The sequence below is a fragment of the Dothidotthia symphoricarpi genome (assembly GCF_010015815.1).
Source record: "Dothidotthia symphoricarpi CBS 119687 unplaced genomic scaffold P153scaffold_7, whole genome shotgun sequence".
Lineage (NCBI taxonomy): Eukaryota > Fungi > Ascomycota > Dothideomycetes > Pleosporales > Dothidotthiaceae > Dothidotthia > Dothidotthia symphoricarpi.
This window is the reverse complement of record NW_022985014.1, coordinates 220,943-248,099: the sequence shown is the minus strand read 5'-3', so window position 1 is coordinate 248,099 and position 27,157 is coordinate 220,943. Positions and strand designations below refer to the sequence as shown.

General features: G+C 50.4%; 12 protein-coding genes across 12 annotated transcripts; 5 read left to right on the top strand and 7 right to left on the bottom strand.

The window, feature by feature from the left end:
• Nucleotides 1-827: 827 nt before the first annotated feature.
• P153DRAFT_421819 (uncharacterized protein) lies at nt 828-5,028 on the bottom strand. The gene is made up of 5 exons (XM_033672334.1): nt 4,546-5,028; nt 4,123-4,497; nt 3,416-4,076; nt 1,084-3,357; nt 828-1,031 (listed from the first exon to the last, which is right to left on the bottom strand). Exons 1-5 carry the CDS (start codon nt 4,873-4,875, stop codon nt 1,021-1,023), a joined length of 3,651 nt encoding a protein of 1,216 aa, XP_033525158.1. The 5' UTR covers nt 4,876-5,028; the 3' UTR covers nt 828-1,020.
• A 156-nt stretch (nt 5,029-5,184) lies between these two features.
• Nucleotides 5,185-7,066, top strand: P153DRAFT_336631 (carbohydrate esterase family 9 protein). Its single transcript, XM_033665712.1, has 2 exons — nt 5,185-5,785; nt 6,028-7,066. The coding sequence occupies exons 1-2, from the start codon at nt 5,453-5,455 to the stop codon at nt 6,934-6,936; spliced, it is 1,242 nt and encodes a 413-aa protein (XP_033525157.1). The 5' UTR covers nt 5,185-5,452; the 3' UTR covers nt 6,937-7,066.
• On the bottom strand, nt 7,033-8,453 carry P153DRAFT_395197 (uncharacterized protein; the record flags this gene model as incomplete). The annotated part of the gene is made up of 3 exons (XM_033671381.1): nt 7,033-7,269; nt 7,336-7,819; nt 7,869-8,453. 3 exons carry the CDS (start codon nt 8,451-8,453, stop codon nt 7,196-7,198), a joined length of 1,143 nt encoding a protein of 380 aa, XP_033525156.1. The 3' UTR covers nt 7,033-7,195.
• A 247-nt stretch (nt 8,454-8,700) lies between these two features.
• P153DRAFT_395196 (uncharacterized protein) lies at nt 8,701-10,189 on the bottom strand (the record flags this gene model as incomplete). Its single annotated transcript, XM_033671380.1, has 3 exons — nt 8,701-9,009; nt 9,071-9,548; nt 9,599-10,189. 3 exons carry the CDS (start codon nt 10,187-10,189, stop codon nt 8,939-8,941), a joined length of 1,140 nt encoding a protein of 379 aa, XP_033525155.1. The 3' UTR covers nt 8,701-8,938.
• A 211-nt stretch (nt 10,190-10,400) lies between these two features.
• On the bottom strand, nt 10,401-11,949 carry P153DRAFT_395195 (uncharacterized protein; the record flags this gene model as incomplete). Its single annotated transcript, XM_033671379.1, has 3 exons — nt 10,401-10,816; nt 10,871-11,288; nt 11,347-11,949. The coding sequence occupies 3 exons, from the start codon at nt 11,947-11,949 to the stop codon at nt 10,746-10,748; spliced, it is 1,092 nt and encodes a 363-aa protein (XP_033525154.1). The 3' UTR covers nt 10,401-10,745.
• Nucleotides 11,950-12,575: 626 nt separating this feature from the next.
• P153DRAFT_383991 (P-loop containing nucleoside triphosphate hydrolase protein) lies at nt 12,576-13,306 on the top strand (the record flags this gene model as incomplete). The annotated part of the gene is made up of 2 exons (XM_033670293.1): nt 12,576-12,636; nt 12,693-13,306. The coding sequence occupies 2 exons, from the start codon at nt 12,576-12,578 to the stop codon at nt 13,304-13,306; spliced, it is 675 nt and encodes a 224-aa protein (XP_033525153.1).
• A 219-nt stretch (nt 13,307-13,525) lies between these two features.
• Nucleotides 13,526-15,073, top strand: P153DRAFT_288129 (Diphthamide biosynthesis protein 1; the record flags this gene model as incomplete). Its single annotated transcript, XM_033663585.1, has 2 exons — nt 13,526-13,706; nt 13,764-15,073. 2 exons carry the CDS (start codon nt 13,526-13,528, stop codon nt 15,071-15,073), a joined length of 1,491 nt encoding a protein of 496 aa, XP_033525152.1.
• Nucleotides 15,074-15,394: 321 nt separating this feature from the next.
• P153DRAFT_204601 (P-loop containing nucleoside triphosphate hydrolase protein) lies at nt 15,395-17,416 on the bottom strand. The gene has a single exon (XM_033662519.1). It carries the CDS (start codon nt 17,314-17,316, stop codon nt 15,715-15,717), a length of 1,602 nt encoding a protein of 533 aa, XP_033525151.1. The 5' UTR covers nt 17,317-17,416; the 3' UTR covers nt 15,395-15,714.
• Nucleotides 17,417-17,602: 186 nt separating this feature from the next.
• On the top strand, nt 17,603-18,892 carry P153DRAFT_355605 (PLP-dependent transferase; the record flags this gene model as incomplete). The annotated part of the gene is made up of 1 exon (XM_033666583.1): nt 17,603-18,892. The coding sequence occupies one exon, from the start codon at nt 17,603-17,605 to the stop codon at nt 18,890-18,892; it is 1,290 nt and encodes a 429-aa protein (XP_033525150.1).
• Nucleotides 18,893-20,638: 1,746 nt separating this feature from the next.
• On the top strand, nt 20,639-21,738 carry P153DRAFT_204496 (uncharacterized protein). Its single transcript, XM_033662517.1, has 4 exons — nt 20,639-20,950; nt 20,996-21,316; nt 21,382-21,523; nt 21,574-21,738. Exons 1-3 carry the CDS (start codon nt 20,856-20,858, stop codon nt 21,509-21,511), a joined length of 546 nt encoding a protein of 181 aa, XP_033525149.1. The 5' UTR covers nt 20,639-20,855; the 3' UTR covers nt 21,512-21,523; nt 21,574-21,738.
• Nucleotides 21,739-21,859: 121 nt separating this feature from the next.
• Nucleotides 21,860-23,482, bottom strand: P153DRAFT_365421 (DnaJ-domain-containing protein). Its single transcript, XM_033667823.1, has 2 exons — nt 23,190-23,482; nt 21,860-23,132 (listed from the first exon to the last, which is right to left on the bottom strand). Exons 1-2 carry the CDS (start codon nt 23,346-23,348, stop codon nt 21,903-21,905), a joined length of 1,389 nt encoding a protein of 462 aa, XP_033525148.1. The 5' UTR covers nt 23,349-23,482; the 3' UTR covers nt 21,860-21,902.
• A 2,532-nt stretch (nt 23,483-26,014) lies between these two features.
• P153DRAFT_355603 (uncharacterized protein) lies at nt 26,015-26,992 on the bottom strand (the record flags this gene model as incomplete). The annotated part of the gene is made up of 1 exon (XM_033666582.1): nt 26,015-26,992. One exon carries the CDS (start codon nt 26,990-26,992, stop codon nt 26,015-26,017), a length of 978 nt encoding a protein of 325 aa, XP_033525147.1.
• Between the last annotated feature and the right edge of the window lie 165 nt (nt 26,993-27,157).

The window sequence follows — 27,157 nt, the reverse complement described above, 5'->3', positions numbered from 1 at the left end:
ACAAGGCGCTTCAAACTCCGCTTAAAATCCGCATCGCGAGATACGCAACAATTGGGCTGTCGATGTAGACATATGTGACGTATCTGGATGAGGACATTCACTCTTGCGTTAGCGCTCGGGCCATCGGTTCGGTCAATGTAATTAACCACGCCTTCGCAACGACGATCCCGAGATGGCCTGACTTTGCCTACGAACTATGACTCGCCTTAATTTCAAGACCGTGGATACTTTAGCCGCGTCATCAATTGACTAGGCATCTGCGCAAGCAATAGAGCGCCCAGATATTGATAACGTATGGAGTCATGGCTCTCGGTTAACTGTCAAAAGCTTGACACTTTTGGGAATGATTTTTGAGTAACTTGTAACACGGCTAGCCAAGCCCCCCGCGCACCAGGAGTTATACCAAATGAAGACAGGAACTACGTGGCAATAAGCAAAGATGTTCAAATCTTGTATATGTAGATAATACACCAACTGCACAAGTAGATAGAAAGGACAAGGGATTTTCTCTCTGGATATATTGCTTCATTAATTTCTTCAACTAAGCTGTTGTTTTGTATAAATTCAGTTGGCTGTTTGTATTCTCCCTTACTCCAGTGGCTGGGTGTGCGGGAATTCTGCCAGCCCGGAGCTTGAGTGCCTGAGTATTACAGATATACCTCTGACATGGTTTGTTTGTAGTTTTTGCTCTTCTAGATCTGTCGGGGTTTAGTGACGAGGGGAACGTGGCTTACAACCGGTTCTGTACCAAACCGAGAGCATACGAGCACGACATAACCAGACCGAAGAAGTTCAAATTCATATATTTGCGTATTCCTGTTCCCATACACCTGCTTCCGCGGAAGGATGCGTTATCATTATCGTATAGAAAAAAAGAGAGGACGCTGACGAGCACCCTCGCCGCCATTCCTTTGTTTGCCTTAGGCATGATTATGTAATGCATAACCCGATTTTTGTCATGCGTTGTCTTTGTCGAAACAAACTCAAAAAACTTCCCACAGAGAACATACCACCAAGGCCTTATCCAGTTTCTGCGTTTTGTCAGTCCAACATCCCCGTTCATAGCAAAAATGGGGTACTCACCCGTCTCAACGCCAGGTTGTCTACCCTCCATACCACCGGTCAGCTTCTTCTTGAGTTTACGCAGACCGATCTTCGCTTCGTCCTTTGTGAACTTCGCGTTCCGCGCCGGCTTCCACTGCATTAGACCGCGATGTTTCCGTTCTTCAGCCTTCTTGTTTTGCCTATTGATATCTTTGTTGGAGGAGGTAGTGGTACTCGTGTCCGTGGTGCCAAACGTGCGAGCGGTAGATTGAGACATCCGGGGGTTGTTGGGTGACAGATCCGTGCGCTGATGCTGAAGACCGCCGTTGGACCGGCGAGTAGTAGCGTCCTCGATACCGAGGTCAGAAGAAGAATCGGAAGAGCCGTCATCGGAGTCGGAGTCGGAGGAAGGATGGAAACGGTCGTGGACGGGGTCCTCCGCACCTGGCTCTCTCTTCTTTTTGCCATGAGTGGTGTATGCTTTGGGGTTGTCTCCGAAGGCACCCGACCAGTCTTGTCCGTCCTTCGCGAGCCACTTCCTCTTCTCTTCCTCATCCGCGTTCTTGAGAATATCACGGCCCTTGGTGAGAGATTCCTCGTGAAGCTGCTGGATACGTTCTGGAAGCTCCTTCTCAACCTTACGCGTGCGCACACCTTCCGTGAGGCAAGCCTCCCAAGTCTCATACGTTTCACGAGAATCGTTGTCGCTAACAAACGCTTCATGTGATTCGTCCGTTCCAGCCTTGAACCGCGCACGGAACTGAAGCCTGCCAATTTCCTTCAGGTCTTCAAGGCCGGGTTCATCATGGCAATTCTCTTCGGTGATGTAGTTTTGAGTAAGACGAGCAGGGTGAGCCGTAGTCCAGATTGGAATATTGATATCAGTATCCTCGTTGTCGATGAAGTGCTGCAACCAGATCACAGCGTAAGCATCTGCCTTGCGCTTGCCTGAAACGTGGAATTCAAACACGATTGGTGACCTGTAGCGATGCTTCACGGGAAGACGGATGTTATCCCTGCCATCGTGGTCTGTCAGATCGAAGTAGTAGCCATCACCTTCACTAAGCTTGTGAGAATGGGCGCGACTGATCGTACCACTACTGCCACCTGTTCGCAGCTTGAGCTTCGGGCTATGGGTATAGCCTGTTGCCAAGATACGCTCAGAACGAAACTCGAAGGTACCGATATCCCATCCGAGCATGGTAGGAGGCAGGTGAGTCTCCACACTGCGGAAGAGAAGAGAGAGCCGAATTCGGCCAAAGCCGATGCCACCGTCTAGGGGATACCATCGAGTGACCTGGGAAGATGTTTCCAAGATATCAGACAACTTGAGAGGTACAACTCCCAAGATTGGATCGTGCTCCCTATGACGTTGATCGCGAACTGTCACTGTGATGATAGCAGAGCGCCAGTCGCGAATGAAACGTTCGGTTCCCGCTTCGAAGATAGGCTGTGATGAAACTGCCTTTGCACGCGTTCGATATACCAGTTCGTCATTGTAAAGGATCGTGCAATAACTCGTCGGCAGTTCGCCACCAGTTTCTTCATGTGACTCTCCATAAGGCTTCGCAGGCTCATATTCGCGTCCGTTACGGCTTCCCGAAGTGCCCTTGATGTTTTCCAGCTCCAAGTTGACGATTTGATGGACAACGACACTGCAAATACCGCTGGGCCAGAGAGGGTCAGGTGGAGTATGCATGACTGCATCGTCCTCCTCCGAGTTGATCACACCTTTGTCGTCTTGTAATCTTGGGTCGTCCTTCAGCTTGTCCGGAAGCGCCCTGTTCTTACCGTCCGTCCTAAGCTCAGGCCTGAACTTCGGCTTGCTGAAATATCCGACTTCCCAGTGCAGCTCACCAGGCATTTCGCTATCGGCGTCCATACCTGCTAGCTTTGAAACCTGGGGATACATTTTGCCTGGATGCTGCATCATCTTTTGCATGGAAAGCTCAACTTTTCCAACAATGTCATCGGATGTATGGCGATCAGAATCCCATAGCTCCACGCTGAGATTTTCATCAGCTTTGATGAGCTCAGGACTAACCAGAAGAGCGGCCGTTTCTTCCCAGATCGGGTTAAGGTCATCGGTGATGACGCGAGTGCAGTACATCGGTTTTCCGTATTTCGAGAAGGCGAGAGTGATATACGGATCACTACCTCCATGCTTGGACCCACGTTTGTCTTGCTTGCTTAAGCCGACAGCGCGGTGAATCCGAATCCACATAACGCCAAGAGCGAGCGTGTCCTTCTGGACCGAGTCTCCTTGTAGGATAGCCCTCATATCGATTGACAGTGATTTGGGCGCGACATACACTGTATTCATCAGTAATTGTACGCAAAGGACGTCTACATTCGGGGTAAGGTAACTCACTTCCAGCTGCGGCTTTGATAGCGTAATTGACAAAGTTGCTGATCAATGGCAGATTCAGGATGTTGGGGGCCTTCTCAAACATAGGAACGCAACCAGCTGTCACTTGTGGCGTACCCATCAAAGTGAAAGTCAGTGTCTTGAGAAACGGCGGTTCCGGAGTCATGTTCAAGCGCAGTCGGACTGTTCCAACTAGGCCTTGCAGCTCGACAAAGATTGGCAGAGGTACACCAAAGAGACCCTTAATCCCTAGGTAGAACACCAACTGCATGTGCATGTTGCGTGCCTTGTCTGATGCTCGAGTTCCGCTGGGTGCCGCATGATAGGCGAAAGACACCTCCAGGTTGTAGTAATCACCACCCTCCTCATCTGCGGCAGCTTCTTGCGGATCTTTTGTCCTCTTATTCTCATCATGAATTGCCCGTTTCATGTCTCCCATATGCGCGTCTGGAAGAGCTCGCATACTCAGGATGCGCAAGGGGTTGCTGCCTTGGTTGATCTCAGCAACTCGCACATTTTCGATGACACCTGGCACGGAAGCTTGCATGACGTCTTCGAGGGTGTCGGCAACGCCTTGGAACATGTCGGGATTGATAAGACCCCATACAATGGAGAGAAACGTGTTCATCCACTCGACTGACTCGGGAAGTAGGTTCAAAGTAGCCTTTACATGTTAGTCTCGAAATGCGAAGTAGGAAAGCTTAGCGTACCATCTCGCCGCGCTTCTTCTCGCTAGACCATTCAACTTCTCTCCCACTGCGTACTACTTCCTTCATCCATAGGAACACTCCAGAGGATAAACACATGGCCAGTGGTACCAGCCCTATTAGCGCACCACCGAACAGCTCCCCAACCACTATTGTTGCGACAAAGATCACACCGCACAGAATAGTGCCACGTTGCTCTAATTTGGCGAACATGGGCTCAAAGCTGACGGTGGGTGTTGGATGGAACAAAACGTTTGTCTTCTCCCCATGAATTGGGACATCGGACGTTGTGCCGGTGGCAACGGGGTCTGGTGGAGCTGTAACATCCTGGGCGTGTTTGTACTCTTCGAGTGATTGCGAAGGATCTGTTTTTATGGGCTGATTCGCGTAAGTCTATAGTTTCTCAAATCTGGAAAGCGCACGTACTGTAGGCTTCTGCAGATTTGCGTTGGGAACGACCATATGTGGGTTTTCGACCTCGTCGATCATCTCTTTGCTCACATCTGCAATAGTGACTTCGCGGCCTGTTACGGGGTCTGTAACCGTCTTCTCTGTGCCTGAGACTGTCTTTTGCGTGACTTGATGTGCTTGTACGTCTTGACCCGCTGGTCGGGCGCCCTGGCCCTGGCCCTGGCCCTGATCTATCTTAGCATCTCTATCCTTCTTGTCCTTGTCCAAGTTCTCAATAAACTGCTTCACGGTCGGGATTGGATTGCGACCTGAGTAGTGGCCTCCAGGAGCATGCTGTTGCGCCATGACGTTCGGCTCTCCCTTGTCGCGGGGTCCAATTGGCGAGCTGGAAGGTCAAGGTAGGCAAACCGCCTGAGTGCAACTGAATATGCACGTCGAGTATGGATTGCGAGCTGTAAGAGAGGGGACAGAGAGATAAAGTAAAGCGGGGAGACCTCCGCGCGGCACACAAAAGCAGGAATATATAAGGGTTCACAAGACCGTCTTAAGTGGGTGGTGCGCCTCGGCGCGGACAATGACATCATCTGCCTCGCAATGCTCCTGAAAGAAGCAATCTGCAGCCACTCATCGCTTCCCCTTGAACACATTCAATACATCCCTTCCTGCTACATAACGAAACGGGTCAAAAATCCACTGTGGCTTTGTTTTTGTGCAGCGACCCTGGTTCGCGCATTGCACAAGGTGGCCTTGATCGCCGTGACGTACTGGAACTGGAGATCGTCGCGGGATCATTGACCAATTGCATCATCTCAGCCACAGCGGGGCACATCGTCCTGTCCAACTCGAGACGACCTCCGTTCCGTCTTTCACTAATTCGTCTGACAGATCACCCGCTACTTCAAAACGTTAGCAAATCCCAGAGATGTCGGGCTGGTTCACTCTCTTCACGAACTGCCGCTATGTCCTTGACGGCCAGCTTGTCGAAGACCACCTCGTTATCTCCGACGAGACAGGCTTGATTTTGAAAAGAGAAGGCTACATTGGAGGCGAAGCTATAGATTTGGATGACAACATTGTCGCACCTGGTTTCTTGGAACTCCATACAAATGGTGCAAATGGATTCCATTTTACGCATTTCGAAGACGAGACGAGTTACTCAAAAAAGGTAGACGATGTTGCAAGATACTATGCGACACAAGGTGTCACAGGCTTCTGGGCCACGGTTGCTACAGTCGAGGGGGAGAAGTTCCAGAAGGTTAGTTAGTGTGTATCTCACATAGTTGACGTCAGAGTAGGGCAGAGGAAATCACTTCTACCAGACTGCCTGGATTCGGCGCGAAACATATCGTGTGAACAATCATAAATACTGCTCTTCAAGATGTGCTACAAAGTCCAGCGATATCAGTCTTCTTTTGAGAAAAGGACACAGACATCCTTTCGACCTTGTTCATCAATCACGCACATCGTCTTCGAAATACATGAACTAACACCTTCCAGATCCTCCCTTCTCTCACACCCCGCTCAATCTCCCAGTCTGCCTCCCTCCTCGGCGCCCACGCCGAGGGTCCCTACCTCCACCCCACCAAGAAAGGCGCCCACAACTCCTCCTTCTTCCAACCATGCACCACACCCCCATCCACCATCTATGGCACCACCAGTCTCGAAAGCAGTGTCAAACTCGTGACTCTCGCCCCCGAGCTCCTCTCCTCCACCGCACTAATCCGCACCCTAACATCAAGTGGCACAAAAGTCTCCCTAGGGCACTCCACTGCTACCTATGCAGACGGCTTATCCGCCGTGAAAGCCGGCGCAACAGGAATAACCCACACCCTCAACGCCATGGCTCCCTTCACGTCGCGCGAACCAGGTCTAGCAGGCTTGATCTCTCTGCCAGAGACGCATGTACCGCCCCCACCGTACTACACCATCATTGCAGACGGCCAGCATCTGCATCCCAACACCGTCTCACTACTCCACCGCGCGAACCCCAGACGCTCGATCCTGGTAACGGATAGCATTGAGCTGGCGTCCATGCCAGACGGGACGTACCCGGGACATGCGCAGATTCCGTTTGAGCAGACGAAGAGCGGGACAAGAGCGACGATCGCGGGAACGGATACGTTGATTGGGGGGTGTATTCCGCTGCAGCAGAGTGTGAGAAATCTGATGGAGTGGTCTGGGTGTGGTATTGCGGAGGCGGTGGGGACGGTGACGGAGAACGTAGCCGGGTTTATGGGTGTTGATGGGGAGGGCGAGCGAGGTGTGTTGAGAGAAGGGAGGAGAGCGGACTTGACTGTGTTGAACGAGCAGGGTGAGGTTTTGCAGACGTGGGTTGCGGGGCATAAAGTTTGGGATAAGGATGAGGAGATTGCAGCAAGGGAGGATGATGGGGAGGCAAGAGGCTGATAACTTGGGTGATCTGGATAGGGCATAAAAAACCACGGTCTGCTCGGCTGAGGTGGTTGCTACATTGATCATGACCCAGTATCGCCATCATATATGGTCATTAAATATATCGAGATTATTTGTGGATGTCTATGGCCATACCACGATATTTTCCCTCAAAACTGCCAACCGTCGTAAACTCTTTTCATCTCATCCCGATCATTTCCGATGCCCATTTCCGTTTTGCGTGATTCCCAGGATTCAAAGAACCTTGAGTACCCTAATATTCGAAGGTGTTTACAACATCAGATGCTGCCAAAAGCATAAGTTTTGGCCACGTCTGTTTTGCAAGTTCTACGAAATTGAGGGTAAGCTATGGCTTCACCTTTCAGCGAGGAGCAACTTGGAACTTCAACACACCTTTGCTCTTGCTCTTGAGATATTCTTCCAGACAATATGGTTTATCATAGGACTTGACATCTGAATGTGGACAGATAGATTCCGATTTACCACAGGCGCACAGATCACTCAGCCATTCATCCTCAATTGGATGAACGACGTGTGGCGCCAGCTCGCTCAGATGATAACAAGTTCGAATCCCTAGAAGCCTCATAGCCTTCGCAAACCGGAGTCGATCGTTCTCAGAAAGTATCAGCTGCGACGGATCAATGGTTTCTTGAAACGACATGTGATCTCCGTATTCGTGAAAGAGCTTGTTCTGCGGAGCCGAATCTGGACTACCAGTAATGCGTTTATCTCCTGACTTCGAATAGAGAGTAAGGTAGCAGCGAGTGTAGTATGCGAATTCCTCTGAGAATCCAGAGTTTGGGAGGAAGTCAAAAAGAGGTGTAGGTAAGATCTCGTGTAGAATGATGGCCTCCAGACCAAAGTGCAATCTGAGTAGCTGCATGTGTTACTCACCAACTTCAAAGGATGTTGGTTTGCTAACTCACATCGCCAAAGCGAGCGAATGCTCCTCTGGTTGCATCCTCACCATAGCCTTCTACGCACTGGCAGGTCCGGCCGACCCATCGGAATCTGGCGTCATAGTGTGCCTTCATGACCAGTTCACTCTCGGGATCGTATGCAATGCTATCGGTGACCATGTCCACTTTCTGCGCGTTCGTATAGTCCTCCTTAGATTTAGCATCCTCGTCGCTACTTGCAGCGAAGATTTCCTGCCACATCGACTCGACGTGTTCGTTGTAGTATTCGCAGTGCTGCTCAGGTAGACATATTCCCTCGAAGCAGCGGAGGTCCTGGCGCCACGCCGGCCAGGTATCCGCTCGCACTGACTGCTGTAGAGCCTCGACGATCCGCTCGAGAAGCTCCAATGGTAAGTTGGAAAGTGCGACGTTACCAAACCGGTGGCAAAGTCGTAACATAGTAACCTGTGGCATCGTTTCCGAATACGCTTGAAGTCTTGCCCCTAGCTTGCTCATATCCACGGGTATAGCCCACGTCAGTCGAGGTTGAGCGCGTTGCGGTGGCACATCCGGACCTTCATCGTCGTACGGGCGGTAGTTGAGAATACACATGGTGGTCGACCGTGTAGACACGCTGTCGATGAGAGGGAAGTTGATGAGATGAGGTGAGGTGAGGTGAGGTGAGACAAAATAAACGGACGAGATTCGATAAGTTCAAGAAGGAAAGCGCACTCCACGCTAGTCAAAATGGGAAAACGTCACCATGATATGCATTTGATACTCTCCGGGTATGACAGTCATGTTTTCACGAACGAGACGAAGAGAGCATACCAGTAAAGTTCACGGTGAACTTCACATCGTGGCGTGAATTTCTATCGGATAGGATATACAATCCACAGTGAGCTTCGTAGAGAAAATGTTTAAAATCTTATCCTATGTGCGAATACCATATGTCTAACATCGTTTCGACAACCATCGAGTCCCTCCAAATTCGCGAGCTGCGAACGTGATGTCCCCTACCTCCTTCGCAAAAATACTATATAAAGCTGCTGAGTCCTTGAATAATGCTACATGCCAACTTATGTTCACACACTAACTTATTCATCTGGAGCTACCACATCCGACGAAGCAATGACCATTAGCTGTGGCCACGACTCTTTTCCCAGCTCTACAATATGCTGTCAGTCCAAACGCGAGGAAACCGGGATGTACATAGATATAACACGTACCCTCACTCTTCACTGCGATATATCCCTTCAGGTTTTCGTTCTTCTCCTTCCGCGATTTCTTAGTGGGTTCTGGGCAGTTCTCGATCTGGAAATCGCAGATTTCCCATAATGCGTTGTCTCGAGCCGGTGGTTTAATCAGTGTCTCCAGCTCAGTGAGCTGCCAATGAGGCTTCAGATCGAGGATTCTCAAGGCTCGAGAGAAGCGTTTGTTCTGTTCCTCGTTGATGCTCAATGTCGTAGGGTCAATGACTTGATGGAAGGCAAGATGGTTGTCCGCTTTTAGAAAGGAGCTGTGCTTGCTGAGTGCTGTACGCCCCCCCTGTTGTGAGCCGGATGAGCAGTGCGGAAGAGCTAGGAAACAGGACGTGTGGTACGACTTTCCATCCATAGATTTCGTATTGGGCAGAAAACGTACTAGTTCATCTGACATAGCTTCATGAACAATTATCGTCTCTAGACCGAAGTGAGACCTGAGAATCTAGCGCAATATCAGAGACATGTATACAATGACTTGTCAGATCAACTTACATCGTTGAAGGGTAGGAAAGTTGTTCTATCTTTGGTCTGACCAGGTCCTTTGTCGCAAAGGCAAAGCATCTTAACCCACTGGTCTTGCATGTCGTCGTGTATCTCGAATGCAACACCATCATCCGCAAAGTAACCATCTTCCATTCGCTCCTGCACCATGTTGATCTTTTCTTCCTCAGTATAGTAATCGAGCAACGGTGGCGTCATGTCATCCTCATATTCCGTCATATCCAACCACATCTTCTCGAAATCTTCGTTGTAGGGTAGATAGTGATCAACCATCCTGCATCGCCCCTGGAAGCAAGCAGAGTTCTCCTCCCACTTCGGCTGAGTTTTGGCGTTCGCCATTTGCTGCATCTCGGTGATGACTTGACCAAGGATCTCTTGGGGCAGGTTTGACAGCACTCCTTTGCCGTACCGGTGACATAGACGCAGAGCGATTACGGAGGGAAGTTCGTCTAGGTAGGCCTCTAGGCGTGCTCCAAGTTCAATAACATTGACCGGGATAACGTGAGCTAAGCGGGGAAATGCCCTAGTGGGTATTGTTGGATGATAGTCCCATTCAAAGAACTTCCAAAGAAGGCGGCACATATTTGAGAGCGATAGAAAGAGGAAAAAAGTAAAAGAGAAGGTGGTGAGAGGTGAAGCGAAAGACGCGAGGCTGAAAGGAAAGAGCCCGTACTACCTGCACTAAACCTAAATGGGACGGAATTAACAAACATTCACAGGGCGCCTAACTGCAGACAAGAGCCGTTCTATCTCACGAGAGGTCCAGACACGACGAAAACATCGAAAAACATTTGTTCGATTGGATTTGTATTATAAGCTGTCCGAAGTATACCTTTCATTGCTTGCCCTCCCAACTTCATATACTTCGTTAAGCTCGCTAAGAGTCAACTCCACAGCGCGTTACATGGGAGGTAATGTGTGTAACACGGTCCCTGCAGTAGATGTTACCAGTTTCTCGTGGCTTTCGAATGCTTTGCTACAGGTCAATTGAAATAGCACATGCCATGAACCATGGCCTGCCATGAGGACAAACGGCAGTATATGCGAGCCTGCTTCGAGCTGCTCTGAGTAAACTGCAGACTACACTGAATGTGTGTTCTTGACCACTTGAAGCAGTTGTGGCAGAACATGGCTAGTCTTAGCTGTCGCTCATTGCAGCAGATGGAGTTGCGAGGAACATGAGTTGGGGCCATGACTGTTTGGCAAGTTCTTTATAAGATGCAAATTAGAAAGGGTCGTCAGTTAAAGGATGTGTCAACTTGCCTTTGCTCCATCTTTCAATGTACTCGTCGAAATCCTCCGACGTCCTCACTCTCAAGCTGTCGGAGAAGCCGGGATTCTTCACTGATAAGTCGATGTTGCTCAAGTGAAAGTGCGGCCTTAGCTTGAACAATCGTACTGCCTGCGCAAAAAGCTTTCGCTTGTCTTCGGATAGGGGAGGATCGATAACAGAGTACGTTGCGGCCAAGTTTGGGATCTCCGCTAAGCTTTGTTGCATTGGAGTGATTACCGACTGGTCAATCTTGTCCACAGAAGCAATAGCTAGAAAAGCAGACGTATACCACATATGGTCGTACTGAAAGAAATCTCCCAGATGCCTGTGTGGTAGAAGGTACCTCAGCTCCTCGGTAAGTGGTTCATGGCAGATAATCACTTCCAGTCCAAATCGAGATCGTAGAATCTATCATGATCTCGTTAGCGATGTGAGTGAACATTGGCGAGGGTTTTCTTTAGTTTACACTGATCAAGTGAGGAAAGGTCTTCCTCGTTGAACCATTAACCAAATTCTGGCAGCATAGTCGATCCAACCACTCCTCTCTCCGCTCGAAGTGGTCCCAGATGTCAAGAAAGCCGCTTCCTCTATCGTCACCATATCCTTCAACTATGATCGCTTTTTCGGAGTCACTGAAGACGCGATCACTCTCGGATCCTCCCGGAAGGTATTTGGCAACGAGGTCGTTGAATTCTGGGAGCCGCTCAAGTTGGTTCCATATGTCCTGTGTTTGATTGTTGAAAGGGTTTAGATGCTGCCCGATTGTGCAGATACCCATGAAGCAAGCAAAAGACTTCTTCCAAAGAGGTGCGAGCACAGCTTTCTCTGCCTGGAGATAGTCGTCGATGATTTGATCGAAGATTTCTTGCGGAAGTTGAGTGAACAGGCCAGAACCGTTCTGATGACATTCTGACAGTGTTTCGATCTCGGCTTCCAAGTTTGAGTAGGCTGCAAGAATGGCGCCAAGCTCAGTGATATCCACTGGCATAGCCCAGGTAACGGACGAGGGCAGCCATCCTTGCCATTTTTGGACCTGGTCGTCTTCATTATCCAGCATGAATCGACACATGGCGACCTTGTATGGGCTGGTCGATAGAAGGTGCAAAGGTGTGGTTACCGGAACGATCGTGGAGAGAAGAAGGTGAGAGTCGACAAGACAAGAATAGCAAGAGTGCTTGCGTCACACTAACCAAAAGCAACTCACGTTCATGAACGAAAGTCCAAGTGAAAGCGACTCACCATAGCAGCAAGCGGAGCACCATAGCATAACCATTGAAATTACTCATAACCTGTTCAGTTGACCGGATGACTATTACCATCGTGCAGCGCCTGCTGAACTGCGACATAGCGGCATGTGAAGCTGCTGAACTATTACAAGGCTGCTAGCAGCTGTCATAACTAGGTCGAAACAGGGATTGAGTATGTAGTAAATACAATGCTCATGCGGTAATGTTGAAGTCGTTATCCAGGAGAGTTGCAGCCCACCACACTTTCCTTTTAGAGGTCAAATGTGGAAACAAGCACCGTTGTGACCAAGCAAGCTCCCGTTTGTCGACACACCACTCACGCTTACTCCACACGTGGCACGAGCACCATTTGCTTCAAGGATATTGAAGGTAATCTCTCTCTCGCACGGTTGTCGACTCCAAACATCGTCAACTCAACATTTGTTCCAACATCAAATGTCAGCACGTTATGGCTCCCCACCACGTCCCCATGGAAGCGCAGACTGAGCCGGTACTCATCTTCGTCCTCGGTGAGCAGTTTCACTTCATATTTTTTCCTCCTCATCCACGCTGACTTACTGTGCAGGTGCTCCTTGCTCGGGCAAAAGTAGCCTTTGCGCCGAGTTGTCCCACTGCTACGCCCTCGATCATCTCTCCATCGGCAACGAGCTGCGCGAGCTCATCTCGCCCAACCCTTCACCCCCCATAGCACGCATCAAGTCGATGCTCTCAGCCAGCGAGATCGAAACATTCACGAGCAATGTCACATCCGGGACACTCGCCCCGATTCATCTCACACCCAAATACGTCAAGGAGCGCATCTTCCCTACTGGCGGCGACCACGACAATATACGATGTCTAATCGATGGGTTCCCCAGAGACGCAGCGCGCTGGCAAGTGTTCAAGCAGTATGTCAAGGAGTTCTGGACACCCGATGAGAGGGCGATCTTGATTGTGATGAATATCGAAGAGGAGCTGGCGCATGAGCGGTTCGTGAGCAGGGGGAGGGCGGGTGATGTCTTTGAGAAGCGGTTTAACGAATACGAGAGGACAATTCCGGAGATTATCGGGGCGATGGATAAAGATCGGATGACGATTGTGGGTATTCCAAAGGGGGTGAACAATGGGGAGGGGGATTTGACGGAGTTTGTTGCTGAGCGACTGGAGGGGACGGAGGCGTGGGAGAGGGTTGATGACTAGCGTGATGGTGCATGGGAGGTCATGGTGGCAAATTGAAGGAGCGTCTACGGAATATCATTTACCGATTCGAGAATAGGGTATCCGGTGTTATCTACCTAGCGGGTGAATGAGTTCTACTGTTGAAAGAAGATCCATGTCAGCCCTACAGACTTGTTCCCCGCTACTAATTAATTTTTGACCCCGCGACACGCTCGACACACGACACGCGAAAATACAAAAATGGAGGACGACAGAGCAGCAACAAATCTGGGACCGGAAGTCGAGGAGGGCATCGCTGAAGAGCCTGCGCCTGTGCCCAAGCAGCCCCGACGACGCTTCGTGGGGAGGAAGACGGCAGAGAAGGGTGGTGAGCAGCAGGCGGATCCCAACGCGAACATCGAAGACTCGAGCGCGATACAAGGTGTGAGGCGGCCTGTAAAACATACATGACAATACACAAGGCTAATATATTCGACAGTCGCCCAGCCACGCCGTACTGCTCGCGCGCTGAACGCCATCCCCGAATCCATCCTCCACGACCAAGACATCAACGACGCAATCGCCCTGCTCCCTCCAAACTACAACTTCGAGATCCACAAATGCATCCACCGTATACGAACGTCAGGCGCGAAGTCAGTAGCCCTGCAGCTGCCAGAGGGCCTGCTGCTCTTCGCGACGACCATCTCCGACATCTTGACACAGTTCTGTCCCGGCATCTCGACGCTGATCATGGGCGACGTGACATACGGCGCGTGCTGTATCGACGACTACACCGCGCGAGCACTAGGCTGCGACCTACTTATCCACTACGCGCACAGCTGTCTAATCCCCGTCCCCGTAACAAAGATAGCCACCCTCTACATCTTCGTCTCCATCAGCATCGACACAACCCACCTCATGAACACAATAACCCAGAACTTCCCCGTCGGAAAAACCCTCGCCCTAGTAGGAACCATCCAATTCAACGCGACAATCCACGGCATAGTCCCCCTCCTCCGGCGCGAAGGCTACACCCCCCTCGTCCCCCAAATCGCGCCCCTCTCCAAAGGCGAAGTCCTAGGCTGCACCTCGCCCTCCCTCCCCCTCACACGCAACCAACTCTCAAAAACCGACAAGCAGCAAGAAATCGCAGACCTAATCCTCTACCTAGGCGACGGCCGCTTCCACCTCGAAAGCGCCATGATCGCCAACCCCACCCTCCCCGCCTACCGCTACGACCCGTACTCGCGCCGCCTAACCCACGAGACCTACGCGCACGACACCCTCTACGACATGCGCCGCGCCGCCATCCTAACGGCGCGGAAGGCGCGCACATGGGGCGTTATTCTCGGCGCGCTGGGACGCCAGGGGAATCCGCATACCCTCAGTTTGATCGAGGGGGAACTGAGTCGCCAGGGTATACCGTGTATTAAGCTTTTGCTTTCGGAGATTTTCCCGGGGAAGCTCGCGTTGATGGGGGATGTGCAGGCGTGGGTGCAGATTGCGTGTCCGAGGTTGAGTATCGATTGGGGGTATGCGTTTCCTAGGCCGCTGCTGAGTCCGTATGAGGCGCTTGTGGCGCTGGGGGTGCGGGGTGCGCCGTGGCTTGAGGAGACCGAGGGGGGTGGTGCGGCGGAGGAGCGGGGTGGGAAGGAGGGTGCGATGGAGACGGGGGAGCGGGGTGGGAAGGAGAGGGAGAGGAGGAATTTGTACCCCATGGACTTTTACGCTCGGGAGGGTTTGGGCAGGACGACGCTGGATCATGTGCGTGCTGCTACTGCTGCAGGGGAGGTGGGCGTACATGCTTGAGTTGATAGTATATGTGTGATCGAAAACGGGGTTATGCATACAATCTCCCTCCCTCCCTCCCTTCCTTTCTTTCTTTCTTGGTTTCTTACAACACAACACAGCACAACACCGCCATTTCACTCCCCATCCCCCCCGCGTTTGTTACCGAGTCTCTCGTACTGTGGCTGGCCGCGACACACACTATGCAGCAACCTATGCCCCAGCACCGCGCTGATGACGAAATAGATTATAACTAGTAGAGTGATGGTGTCCATGTCTGTTCCTTTGCTTGTACGCGTTTGAGTATGATGGAGGTGGAGACTTGGAGGGAATGTGCGTAGGAAAAGCCCGAGAGTTTTAGACAAGACTGGTGTTGTTTAGGGGTGATGGGGTGGTGTGCTTTGACATGTGATGTGCTTTGCTTTAACATGTGACGGGGCGGAGAGTGAGTAAGCACTATGTTGTTTTCGGTGCTTGGTGCTTGGTGCTTGATGCTTGGTGGGTAAGGGGGAGGGGTAAAGGAAAGCTACGAGGTGTCGATTCAGGAATGCAACCTGTACTTTGCTTTACATTACTATACACATTCAGTCAGCGACCCCGAGTCAAAGCCAAACCTTCCCCGCCCCAACCACCCATCCAACAACTCATGCAAACGCAAAACATCACTCCTCCATCTCCGGCCGCAGCTCATCGTCCTCAACAATATCCGCATCCACTTTACTCCCCAAATCCAAATCCTCCAAAAACGCCCTCCCCCTAATCCCCTCAGGCAAATACTCCTGCCTAACCCTCCCCCCCACATACTCAGGGTTATACTTATACCCCTCCCCATACCCCCTATCCTTCATAAACCGCGTGGGCGCATTACGCAAATGCATCGGAATCGGCAAAGCCGCCACCCCAGGCTCCCTTAGCGCAAGCATAGCATTATTCAAGCCCCTATACGCACGAGTAGATTTCGGCGCCAGAGCCAGCGCAACAACAGCGTGCGCCAGATTAATGCGACACTCGGGCAGTCCGATTTTCTCGCACGCGGCATACGTCGCGGTGGCGAGGGCCAGCATCGAGTTATCGGCCAGCCCGACGTCTTCGGACGCAACGACGATGAGGCGGCGCGCGATGTAGCGCGCGTCTTCGCCGGACTCGAGCATGCGCGCGAGATAGTACAGAGCGGCGTCTGGGTCGGACCCGCGGATAGATTTGTGCAGGGCGGAGATGGAGTCGTAGTGCTGATCGCCCGCGCGGTCGTAGACGAGTGTTTTTGTGAGGCTTTGCTGGATTTGGGATTTCGTTGTGTTGGGGTGTTTGGAGAGGGTCATTGCTAGGTCGAGCAGGTTGAGGGCGGTGCGCGCGTCGCCGTCGGAGAAGCGGGCGAAGTATTCTAGCATGGGGGTGTCGAGGAGGGGGGAGGAGAAGTTTTCTGCGGCCATGGCGCGCGAGAGGATGGAGATTAGGTGGGGCTCTTTGAGGTCGTCGAGGGTGAAGGTGCGGCAGCGGGAGAGGAGGGCGGAGATTACTTTGAACGAGGGGTTTTCCGTGGTGGCTGCGATGAGGGTGATTGTGCCGGACTCGACGGGGCCCAGGAAGGCGTCCTGCTGCGTCTTGGAGAAGCGGTGCAGCTCGTCGCAGAAGACGATGGTCTTGCGCCCCGTGAGATGTAGGTCCCGCGCTGCCTCGGTGAAGATCTTGCGCACCTCCTCCAGCTTCGTGCTCGTGCTGTTGATCTCGACGAAGCGCGCGCCCGATGTGTTGGCGATCAGGCGCGCGATGGTCGTCTTGCCTGTGCCGGGACGCCCCCAGAGCACCATCGAGGGGAGCTTGCCCTCGTCCATCATGCCCCTTAACATGCCCCCTGGCCCCACCAGCTCTTGCCCGCACACGTCGTCCAGCGAGGTGGGCCGCATGCGCTCTGCCAGCGGCATTGCATCCTCGACTGCCTTCAGCCTGCGTGCGCGCTTGGGGGCTGGCGGTGATTGTGGCTCGCCATTGGTGTGGTCATGTGCCGTGTCTTCGAGGGGTCGTTTTGTGCCCGCGGGGGGCGTCCTGGAGCGCTCTACCAGCTGTGTTGGTGGCGGCGACGAGGGCAGGTTCCCATTCTTCTGGCTGGAGGACTTGCGGGCTGCCGGCGCGAAGAAGCTGTGGGCCTTTGCAGGATTGGGAGTGCTGCTGCTCTGCTCGACGAGGTGGTCCTTGCAGTCGCTGTCGATGTGCTCGTTGATGCGGTTTTCCTTGACGGGCTTGCTACAAATCGGGCATTCGAGCATGTCGGAGGCGATGGGTGGATTTAAGCTACGCGTCGCGTGAGCTGGTTTGGGTTACGCGACGGACGGCCGGTGTCGGCGTTTGCCTCGGACTTACTCCGCTTGGTGACGGCATACGACGGGGACATGAAGCACGCAATTGATGGGCGTGACATGGTGATAGTTCTCGCCAGTGTTTTCCTCGTGACTGTACTTTCTTGAGATGAGGATCGCGACAAGACTGCACTCCATCCGCCCATCGACCTTGATCAAACCCCGGAGCCCCGCCAGCTTCACCCTTCCCCGCGCCATGTCGGCCACCACACGACGAGACGACCCCTTCAAGCCAGCCAAGAGAGTCGCCGGCCAGAAGCAGGATGTCTGGTCCATTGTCAACGAAGCCGCCGCCGCCTCGCCCGTCCAGCCCATCGTCAACATGGGCCAGGGCTTCTTCGGCTACAACCCGCCCAAGTTCGTCCTCGACGCCGCCAAATCCGCCCTCGACCAGGTAGACTGCAACCAGTACTCGCCCACCAAAGGCCGTCCGCGGCTGAAGAAAGCCATCGCCGACGCCTACTCGCCCTTCTTCGGCCGCACCATCGACCCCGAAACCGAAGTCACCATCACGACAGGCGCAAACGAGGGCATGCTCAGCGCCTTCATGGGCTTCCTCGAGCCCGGCGACGAAGTCATAGTCTTCGAGCCCTTCTTCGACCAGTACATCTCCAACATCGAGATGCCCGGTGGGAAAGTCGTCTACGTGCCCATGCACCCGCCCAAAGACGGCGCAACCAAGACCACCTCAGCAGGCGAATGGAGCGTCGACATGGCCGAGCTCGAAGCAGCCATCACGCCCAACACGCGCATGATCGTGCTCAACTCACCCCACAACCCCATCGGCAAGGTCTTCTCCGAGCCAGAACTCCAAGCCATCGGCGCTCTATGCGTCAAGCACAACATCATCATCCTCTCCGACGAAGTCTACGACCGCCTCTACTACGTCCCCTTCACCCGCATCGCCACCCTGTCCCCAGACATCGCCCGCCTAACCCTCACCGTCGGCTCCGGCGGAAAAGTCTTCTACGCCACAGGCTGGCGCGTAGGCTGGCTCATCGGGCCCCCGCACCTGATCAAATACGTCAGCGCGGCACACACACGCATCTGCTACAGCAGCGTATCCCCGCTGCAAGAAGCAACAGCCATCGGTTTCGAGCAGGCCGACTCACACAACTTCTGGGCCGACTCGAAGCGCGACATGAAAGCCAAAATGGACAAATTCACCGCTGTCTTCGACGAGTTGCACTTACCTTACTCCGACCCTGAGGGTGGGTATTTCGTCCTCGTCAATATGGCGAAAGTCCAGATTCCAGATGAGTATGAGTTTCCAACACATGTTATGGAGCGCCCGAGGGATTTCAAACTTAGCTGGTTTTTGATCAAGGAGTTGGGCGTTGCGGCGATTCCGCCAACGGAGTTTTTTACCCCTGAGAATGCGCATATTGTGCAGGATTGGTTGAGGTTTGCGGTTTGTAAGGATGATGGTGTGCTGGAGACGGCTATGGAGCGGTTGAGGGGGTTGAGGAAGTATATTCAAGAATGAGTGGAAACGATGTGGTGGTGAAGGGGAATGGGTTGGCATGGAATGAGATGGAATGGAATGGAGATGAATATATTCATAATTGTGATCCTGTGTGCGTGTGCGTGTGTGTGTGTGCGGCACTACCAGTCAACCAAATCCCCTCACCATACCATCTACCCAGCAACCAAGTCCCCACCGACAATCACCAATACACACCCCTTCACAAAACTTTCCTCGAAATGCAGTTTCAAGACGCGCAACATATGAGTACTTAGTTTGTAATCGTCGTCGCATGTTTACTGCTGATGTGTTTGCGTTTACATTTGTGTTTGTTGTATTTACTCCGTGTATTTACTCCATATATACATGTATAGTCATACTCCGACCATGAAAGCATGGCAAGGCAAGGGGATTTATATATCTATCCATCCATCTATGCACGAACCTCGGATTAGTTCAGTGCAGGTTCCCACCCTACATCCCATACAAGCGAGTATCCCCACTAACGCTGAAGCTGACGCTGACGTTAACGAAGAGTAAATGTAAAACCGTGCAGAAACAGGTACGTGATAGCTTTTCCACGTTTTAGTGGGTAGATAAGTATGTCGGATGTTCTTTTCTGTCTGTTTTCTGCTGTGGCTGGATTGTGTTATCATAGCGAACACGATATGATACGATATGATACAACACGATACGATACCCTGCGCATTTATGATTTGTGCATGATAGATGGGGATGTGGATAGGTGGATGTGCCTAGCTGTCTGCCTTGCACACTGCCTTGCTTTTCAATCCAGGTTAGTCCTGTCTGGACTTGTGCCGTGGCGTGCCGTCCCGTCTCGTGTCGGAAACAGCCTTCAGCTGACTTGACGCTGTGCTGTATATGTGTTGTTTGTGTGGGGCAGAACGAGATGGGACAGGATGGAGTAGAGTGGAGTGGTGGGTGTGGGGGATTAAACCTGTGAAATTACTCGAGATGTGTACATTTGGACAGTTTGAAGAATTAGCTACGACTTTGCGCCGTGAACAACTTTGGGGTAGTGCGAGGTTACATGTAGACGGAGTGGACGTTGGCAGAGGTAGGGGGTTGGTGGGAGATACGATGGTTGTGTGGCAGATGTGCTTGCTCGCTCGCTTGCCTGCTCTCGTGGCGCTTGTTGTGATAACTCATGTTGTTTTACTGGATTGTTCTGGCTTCGCTTTATGGTGCTGTGCATGCGCATGCATATGTACATGCCTGCCGTCTTGCTATCAGCTGTCGTCGAGATAGCCGAGGCTGACTCTGTGGTGGGTTGGGGATATCTTGCGTTATGCAAGGGAAAGAGATGGGATGGGGACCGTGCAGGACTGGACTGGATTGAATTGGAGTAGATTTAGGTGTTCTGCGGGTTGGGAATTGAGAGAGTGTGATGGGAAATGAACGAGTGAATATACGAGAGACAAACACACTTCCTCCATTCCGTTAAAATATAGATACATAACTACTTCAGGTACTTTAGTCCGACCAGTCGTTCTACGCATAGAACATCTCGATATAGATAGCACACACTATACTATATAATTCAGTTTAGCGTGGTATAAGTTCCTCTCTTCCCGTCCTCAAATCAGCCCAGGCAGACTCCACAAACTCAATCTCTGCATTCTACGAAGCGCGCGACGAATCAGAAAGTCCGCCACGAGCACAGCACAGTACGTCTAACCCCATGTGTCGATCGTTTATGAGATAGTCCATTGCGGGCCTAGCGCCACCTCCGCCATCGACTCCGCCTTCTCCGCCTCCGCGTTTTAGTCGACGATAGCGTGGCAGTCCCCTGACCCCATGACATGGTCTTCTGCGCCACCCATGGGCGGGATGCTTAAGTATGCGTCGAGAAGCGCGTGTTGGATGCGGTTGGCAGAACCTTGGAATTGCTTGTTTTTGAAGGTACCAGAGGTTAAATAAAGGACAAAGCACAACGACCTATATCGAAATTTCTATCCCAATCATGTCTTTCAACACCGGCGCCCAATTCAACCCGCCCCCCATGACGCGCCCACAGCAAGAACCCCCCAATGCAGACCACCCAGGTGCTGAAGAACAGTCAGTCAATCCCCACCCATCCCATCCCATCCTAACCCCCCACAGCGCAGCCCCGCCCTACACCACCGCCCCTCCCCCCGCGTATCCCCTCGCGCGCATAAACTCCTTCCTCGCGCACGGCGGCCCCCTCGACGAAACAATCTCTGTCCCTATGATCCTGTCCCGCGAAAAGCAGCGAAAGCGCGACATGTTCCACCCGTTCGGCGGGTTTGGCGGGGGCCGCGGAGTGGTCACGCAGACGGTGATTGTGCGCAAGATGACGCGGAGCCATTACCTGGAGCACTATGCGAAGGATAGCGAGGGGAATTATGTGGGGACGGGGAAGAGGGCTGTGGATGCTGGGCTGGTGTTTGTGCCGGGGAAGAGGTGAGTTTTTGACTGTGTTTTTGTGATTCTGTGGGGGGAAGCTAATGTTTGTGTTTTTGAAACAGTACGCCCGAGGATCTGCTTAAGCAGGTTGAGGAGGTGGCGTTTGGGAAGCAGCATGATGGGAGGGATTTTGCTCATTCGTGGGGCGTTTCGGGACCGACTGGGGGCGCGTATGCTGGTGCTAGTTTCTGATGGCTTGGACATGTGAGTTTTCTTACCCTATTCTGCTGATTTTGTCGTGCTGACTGTGGTAGTGTGTTTTCGTCATGTTCGTCTCGTTTTGTGCTTGTTGCTTTTGCGTTGCGATTTCTGGCACTGCCCCCATACCCCCAATCCTCCCTCTTACATACCTAATCGTCCGGTCTTGTTGCGCGTCTTGACTTTATATGTCGCTATGATTGATGCGTAGAGACTGTTTATGATGTTGTTAACCGTTCAATACACTCTTCTACCAAACACTCTTTCTAAATGCCCTCCTTCTATACCACTTGAGAGTAGCAAGTCAAGAGCTGTATAGTGGAATATTGAGAATCACATTCAAGCTCGTCCAAACCACCCACCCTATCCTAAAAAGGTATGTCTACTACAAATAATTATCATAGGAATAGGAAGAAGGCGACTCTTCACAGTAAGACCTCTCATACCCACCTCCATACGTGTCACGATCGCGTCTGGCTTTGCCACCACGTCGCGCCGTCCCTGCAAACCCATAATTCGCTCCATATGTCGTATGGTTGGTATCGACCGCTGGCGTCCGACCAGCTTTCAGCGTGCCCCTACAAGAAGCGCAAGCCGTCGTCTCGCAGTCAGGACACTTATACGCGAACCCCAGGCGAGGCCGCGTACAATGCGGGCAAGTAATCGGCCCAGGAACTCTGTCCCACCAGTTCTTATGTCTGCAACTCTTCACTCGCACTCGCTGTTTATCGGCCTCTCTTTTCGCTTTGGCCACCTGTTCTGCGACGAGCTTTTGCTGCCGCAGAGCCTCAGCTTGGGCGGCTTGGGCTCGTTTCTTCATCTCGGCTTGCTGCTTCTGCATCTCGGCTTTGCGCGCTGCGTGCTCTTCGGCCATTTGCCTTGCTCGCACGGCTTCCGCACGTGCGCGTTCTTCTCGTGCGACTTTCTCTCGTGCTTCGTACGCGGCTTGCTGTCTGGCAGCTTCCTCTGCGCGACGCCGCTGCGCTTCAGCTTGAGCCTTCTCTCTGGCAAGTCGCTCTTTCCGTTCCTGCTCTGTCCTCTCGGCGGCGAGTCTAACATTCTCCTGAGCCAGTCGTTTCGACAGCGCTTCCTGCAGACTCTTCAGATGCAGTTGTTCGCGATCAAGCGGCCACTGCTTGATTCTCATCGCCGTCTCCGCATCCAGAATCTGGCGACGCAGGCTATCCTTCTCCGTCTCGGACAGCCTGGTGGATAAGGATGCAAACACATTCCACCGATACGGTACATCGTTTGCGAGTTTCGCCTTGATCTCTGCGACTTTGGCGTTGAGCGCGGCGATCTCGGCCTCTAGGGGTTTGACGCGATTCCGACTCTGGCGGATGTATTCTTCCTGCACCCTCTCGAAGTCGAGCCATTCCTGGCGTTTCCTGTGGCTTTCCGCTCGCGCTCTTGCGTCTTCCTGCGGCGTGGGACCTGGTTGCGGCGTGGGACGTGTTTGCGGTCTAGGTGGCGGTGGTGGTCTCGCCGTATCGGGACGACTGCTATTCGGCGGTCTTGTCGACGACGACGACGTTGAGAACCCCTGCGTAGGCCGCACACGATCATACTCCCTTCTCAAACAGCTGTCTCCAAGAACATCCCACGCCGCGTTGATCTACAGAAACTGACTAGCATCCCGTGCGCTGTGCAATTCGTCACTGGTCTTACTTACGCGCTGGATCTTCACGGTTGCGTCCCGCGAGCCGCCGTTCTTATCCGGATGGTGTAAGCGCGCTAGACGGCGATACGCTGTCTTGATCTGCTCGTAATCCGCGCTTGGGGGGACCTCAAGGATGGCATAGTGATCTTGGGTTGAAGGCGCTGGCGCCATGGTCTGAAGAAGGGTCAGGTCTAACGCATGGGAAGTAGTCCAAAGTATTATACTCGCTCGTATCTAGTTGCCTAGTCTTTGGATTGTCTTTCCAATTTCATTGGCAAGGCTGAGTCGAGGGAGGCAGTGTGGTGATTGGCGGCCAGGCTGTCGGATGAGGGGTAGATCTCGCTTTCACCCTGTCGCTTGGTGGCTTCACCGGTCAGGCTGAATCCTTATCGATTCTGTATCTCTCCTTGGGTTCGCGGTTGGTCGAGATAGGATGAAGTACAACAGCTTGATAACTACGTCTAGAAAAAGTGTAGGAGTCCTGTTTCTTAAGTCCTATTAATATACCACAGGGTCGCCAGATAACAATAGAGATTACGTAATCTACTAAAACACTAAGAATATAGCACTACTAATATTTTAGTATAAATTACAACTTTATACATTCTTTATAGGCTATAAATATAATAAAATATAGTATAAATCTTAGACTATTATACCTTAAATAAGTTATCTTCTTTATAATTATAATAAAGCTTTACTAGCCTTATATAGTTACTTAGTATTATTATTTTAAGTATAATCTTCTTAAATTTAGAGTCTTTTTACTATATATACTATATTTTAGCTTTATAGTATTTTTTAACTAATTTAGCTACTAAATTAGTAGTAAATTATAGTTATTTAAGAAGCTTCTTATAGCTATTTTAAATATTTTTAATTAGGTAGAGATTAGGTAAGTTTAGTAGCTAGTTAATAAACTTAATACTTTCTAAATTAATTTTAGCTTAAAAGAGATAATAAGCTTTAATATAGTAACTAGCGCTATCTTTTATAATAACTATATATTATCTAGGAAATCTCTATTTTATATAGTAATAGTAAGGAAATAGAAGTCTCTTATAGACTTTAAAAGTATACTATATAAAGTTAATACTACTATAAGTATAATCCTACTTATACTTTTTATATTTATAAAGCCTTTTAGGTGTTATCTATTTTAGCTTATTACGCTAGTAGTAGTAAAGTAAAGCTTTATTAAACTTTTATATTTAAGTATTTTTCTAAGCTAGGTATTTTACCTTAATTATACTAGAGATAAAAGTATTTTTATACTACTTTATAACTATATTATTAAGCTTCTTAACCTAAGCTTTAAGCTTATTAGTAAGCTCTAGTATAAGTATATTACTTTTTTTTTTTTATATAACCTAAGGCCTTATATAAGTTAGTATAAAGATAGAGCTTATAGTAGCCTACTATATAAGCTTAAAATATACTAGCAGTATATTCTAAAGATTCTTATATATATTACTACCTTATAGTATACTTATAAGCTTAGTACTAATACTACTAAAACTAAAAAAGTACTTATTTATACTAATAAAGACTACTTATATATAGAAAGCCTACCTTTAGTGCTCTACTTACTTAAGTAAGCTACTTATAATCTTTTTTAAATTCTTAGTATATTATAAGTAGTTATAGTAGTTATTAGTATTAAGATTAGGCTTTATAAAGTAGTATAGTTATTTTATAAGCTTTAAGTACTCTAGGTTAGTATTAGTATAGTATTTATTAAAATATATATGCTAGATTACTAAGTCTTTTAGTAGTTCTTACTTAATCTTTAAGTAGTTAAAGTTAACTATATTAGTTTACTACTAGGTCTTATAAGAGAGTATACTAGTATATATTTTATATAATAAAGCGCTGCCTAGAGTAGTAATTAGAGTAGGATAAAGATATTAAGAAGCTTTAATATATTTTATAAGATCTTAAAACTTATATAAGCTATTAGTAAGCTAGGCTATATACTAATAAAATACTTAGATAGTATTAAAGTTAATATTAAGTTTATAAGTAATATTAGCCTAACTATATAAAAAGAATACGTAGATAGTAATAATAATAGTATAAATAGTTAAAAAGAGGTTAGAGGAGCCTTAGCTTCTTATTTTATATAATAAATTTAGTATAGTTATTAAATTATCTACCTATATATAAATCCCCTATTATAGTGTTAAATATCTTAAGATTCTAGTGTTTACGCTTAGGCTATTAACTACGTAATCCCTATTGTTGTCTGGCGACCCTGTGGTACAACTTTGGAGCACTTCTATGATTCATATTAGTATAGTTTGGCGGCTTGTAGGAGCCACAAGATCGCAGTTTACTTCCCGCTCTTACACTTCACTGAGAGTGGTGATACTAGTAAGTGTAGAGAAAGATCTAGTATGCAACAATACTTCTTAGATGGTGCAGCAAAGATGTAGCTCACATGTTCGGTGGATTGCTGTACAGAGTGAATGACGCATTTATACATAAGAACAGCATCAAAGCAGGCTACAAGCACTAATAGCCATCATGAGCTATGTCACTGCGAGTCGAAAGGAGACAATCAATGGGTAAGCACCCTTGAGACGGATACGGCCAGATTGAAATTAGACAAAGGGTGAAAATAAAAACGACGTTTACATCCTCCCAAGAATCCCAAAAAAAAAGCTTTATCAAAAGTCACCGAACCATAATGTCTCCAATATACCAGCATTCACTATCCTAGCAGCCATCTGAACAAATAATACACATACGAAAAAGAGAAGAGAAGAAGCATAAACGGAGTCAAATCCCACCACCAAACCCACCCTTACCCTTCCATCCCACTCCACCCCCACCCATCACGCAACAAACCCCACCCCCCTCCCATCTTTCTTCTTCGGCGACCCATCAGCGTTCTCACTACAACCCCCCGGCTTCTGCACCCCATCACACTTATCCTCATTACACTGCCAACTCATAACCCTATTATCGAACGCCCTGCCCTTCAAATCCCCACTCCCAGGCCATCTCAACCACGTCTCACCCCCATAGCAATCCTTCTTCTCGAAGAACCAGCACATCTGATTCTTATCCGGGCGGATACTGGTTAATTTCTTCTGCCACTCCGGAGATAGATTCTGGCACTTGTATGATACGAGGTGCGCGTACTCGCATTCGCCTGTGAAGTCTTCGCCTGTGCACATGTATACGTCGCCTGGGGAGGAGTTGGGCTCTTTGGTTGGGGCGGGTGGGGATGCTGAGGCGTAGGATATGTGCTTTGGGTCGAAGATTATGGGGGCTGGTTGCGGTTTGAAGAGCGAGGGGGAGGGTGCAGGGGCTGCTGGAGCTGGCTTTGGTGGTGCAGGAGCTGCGGGCGCTGGCTTTGGGGCAGGGGCCGCGGGCACTGGAGGAGGAGAAGCTGGCGCTGGAGGAGGTACACCAGCGGGAGGGCCACATGCTGCCGCACAGTCACCGGAAGCTGCAGGGTCGTTGGCGGCGGCGGGATCGTGTGCAGCAGCGGGATCATGTGCAGCGGCGGGATCGTTGGCGGCAGCCGGGTCATTCGAAGCAGCCGGGTCATTCGAAGCAGCCGGGTCATTGGCGGCAGCAGGGTCATTGGCAGCAGCCTCCAGACCCTTCGCAGGTTTCGGCGGAGCCCTTCCATACCCTTGATGAAGTTTCCGATATCGCGTAGGTCGAAGAACGGTAGAAAGCTTGCTTCCACGCAACAACACGTTGCTAGATACAGACTTCTTCGTGTCAGCCACTGGCAGCACCGCCACCGTGGAGACAGCGAGTAAGAGCACGAGTGAGGGGATGATGGCGTGTATCTTCATGATGATGAATGAATGTGGTTGGGAGTATGTGATGATGAGGCCTGTATGAACTGCCTTTAAATGTCCATCTTGAAGACGGCATCTGAGCAAAAACGGCTATGAGATCGAAAAGGAATGATGTGACCCTTGCTCCTGGATCTTGTTCCTGATTGCGTGTGCATATCA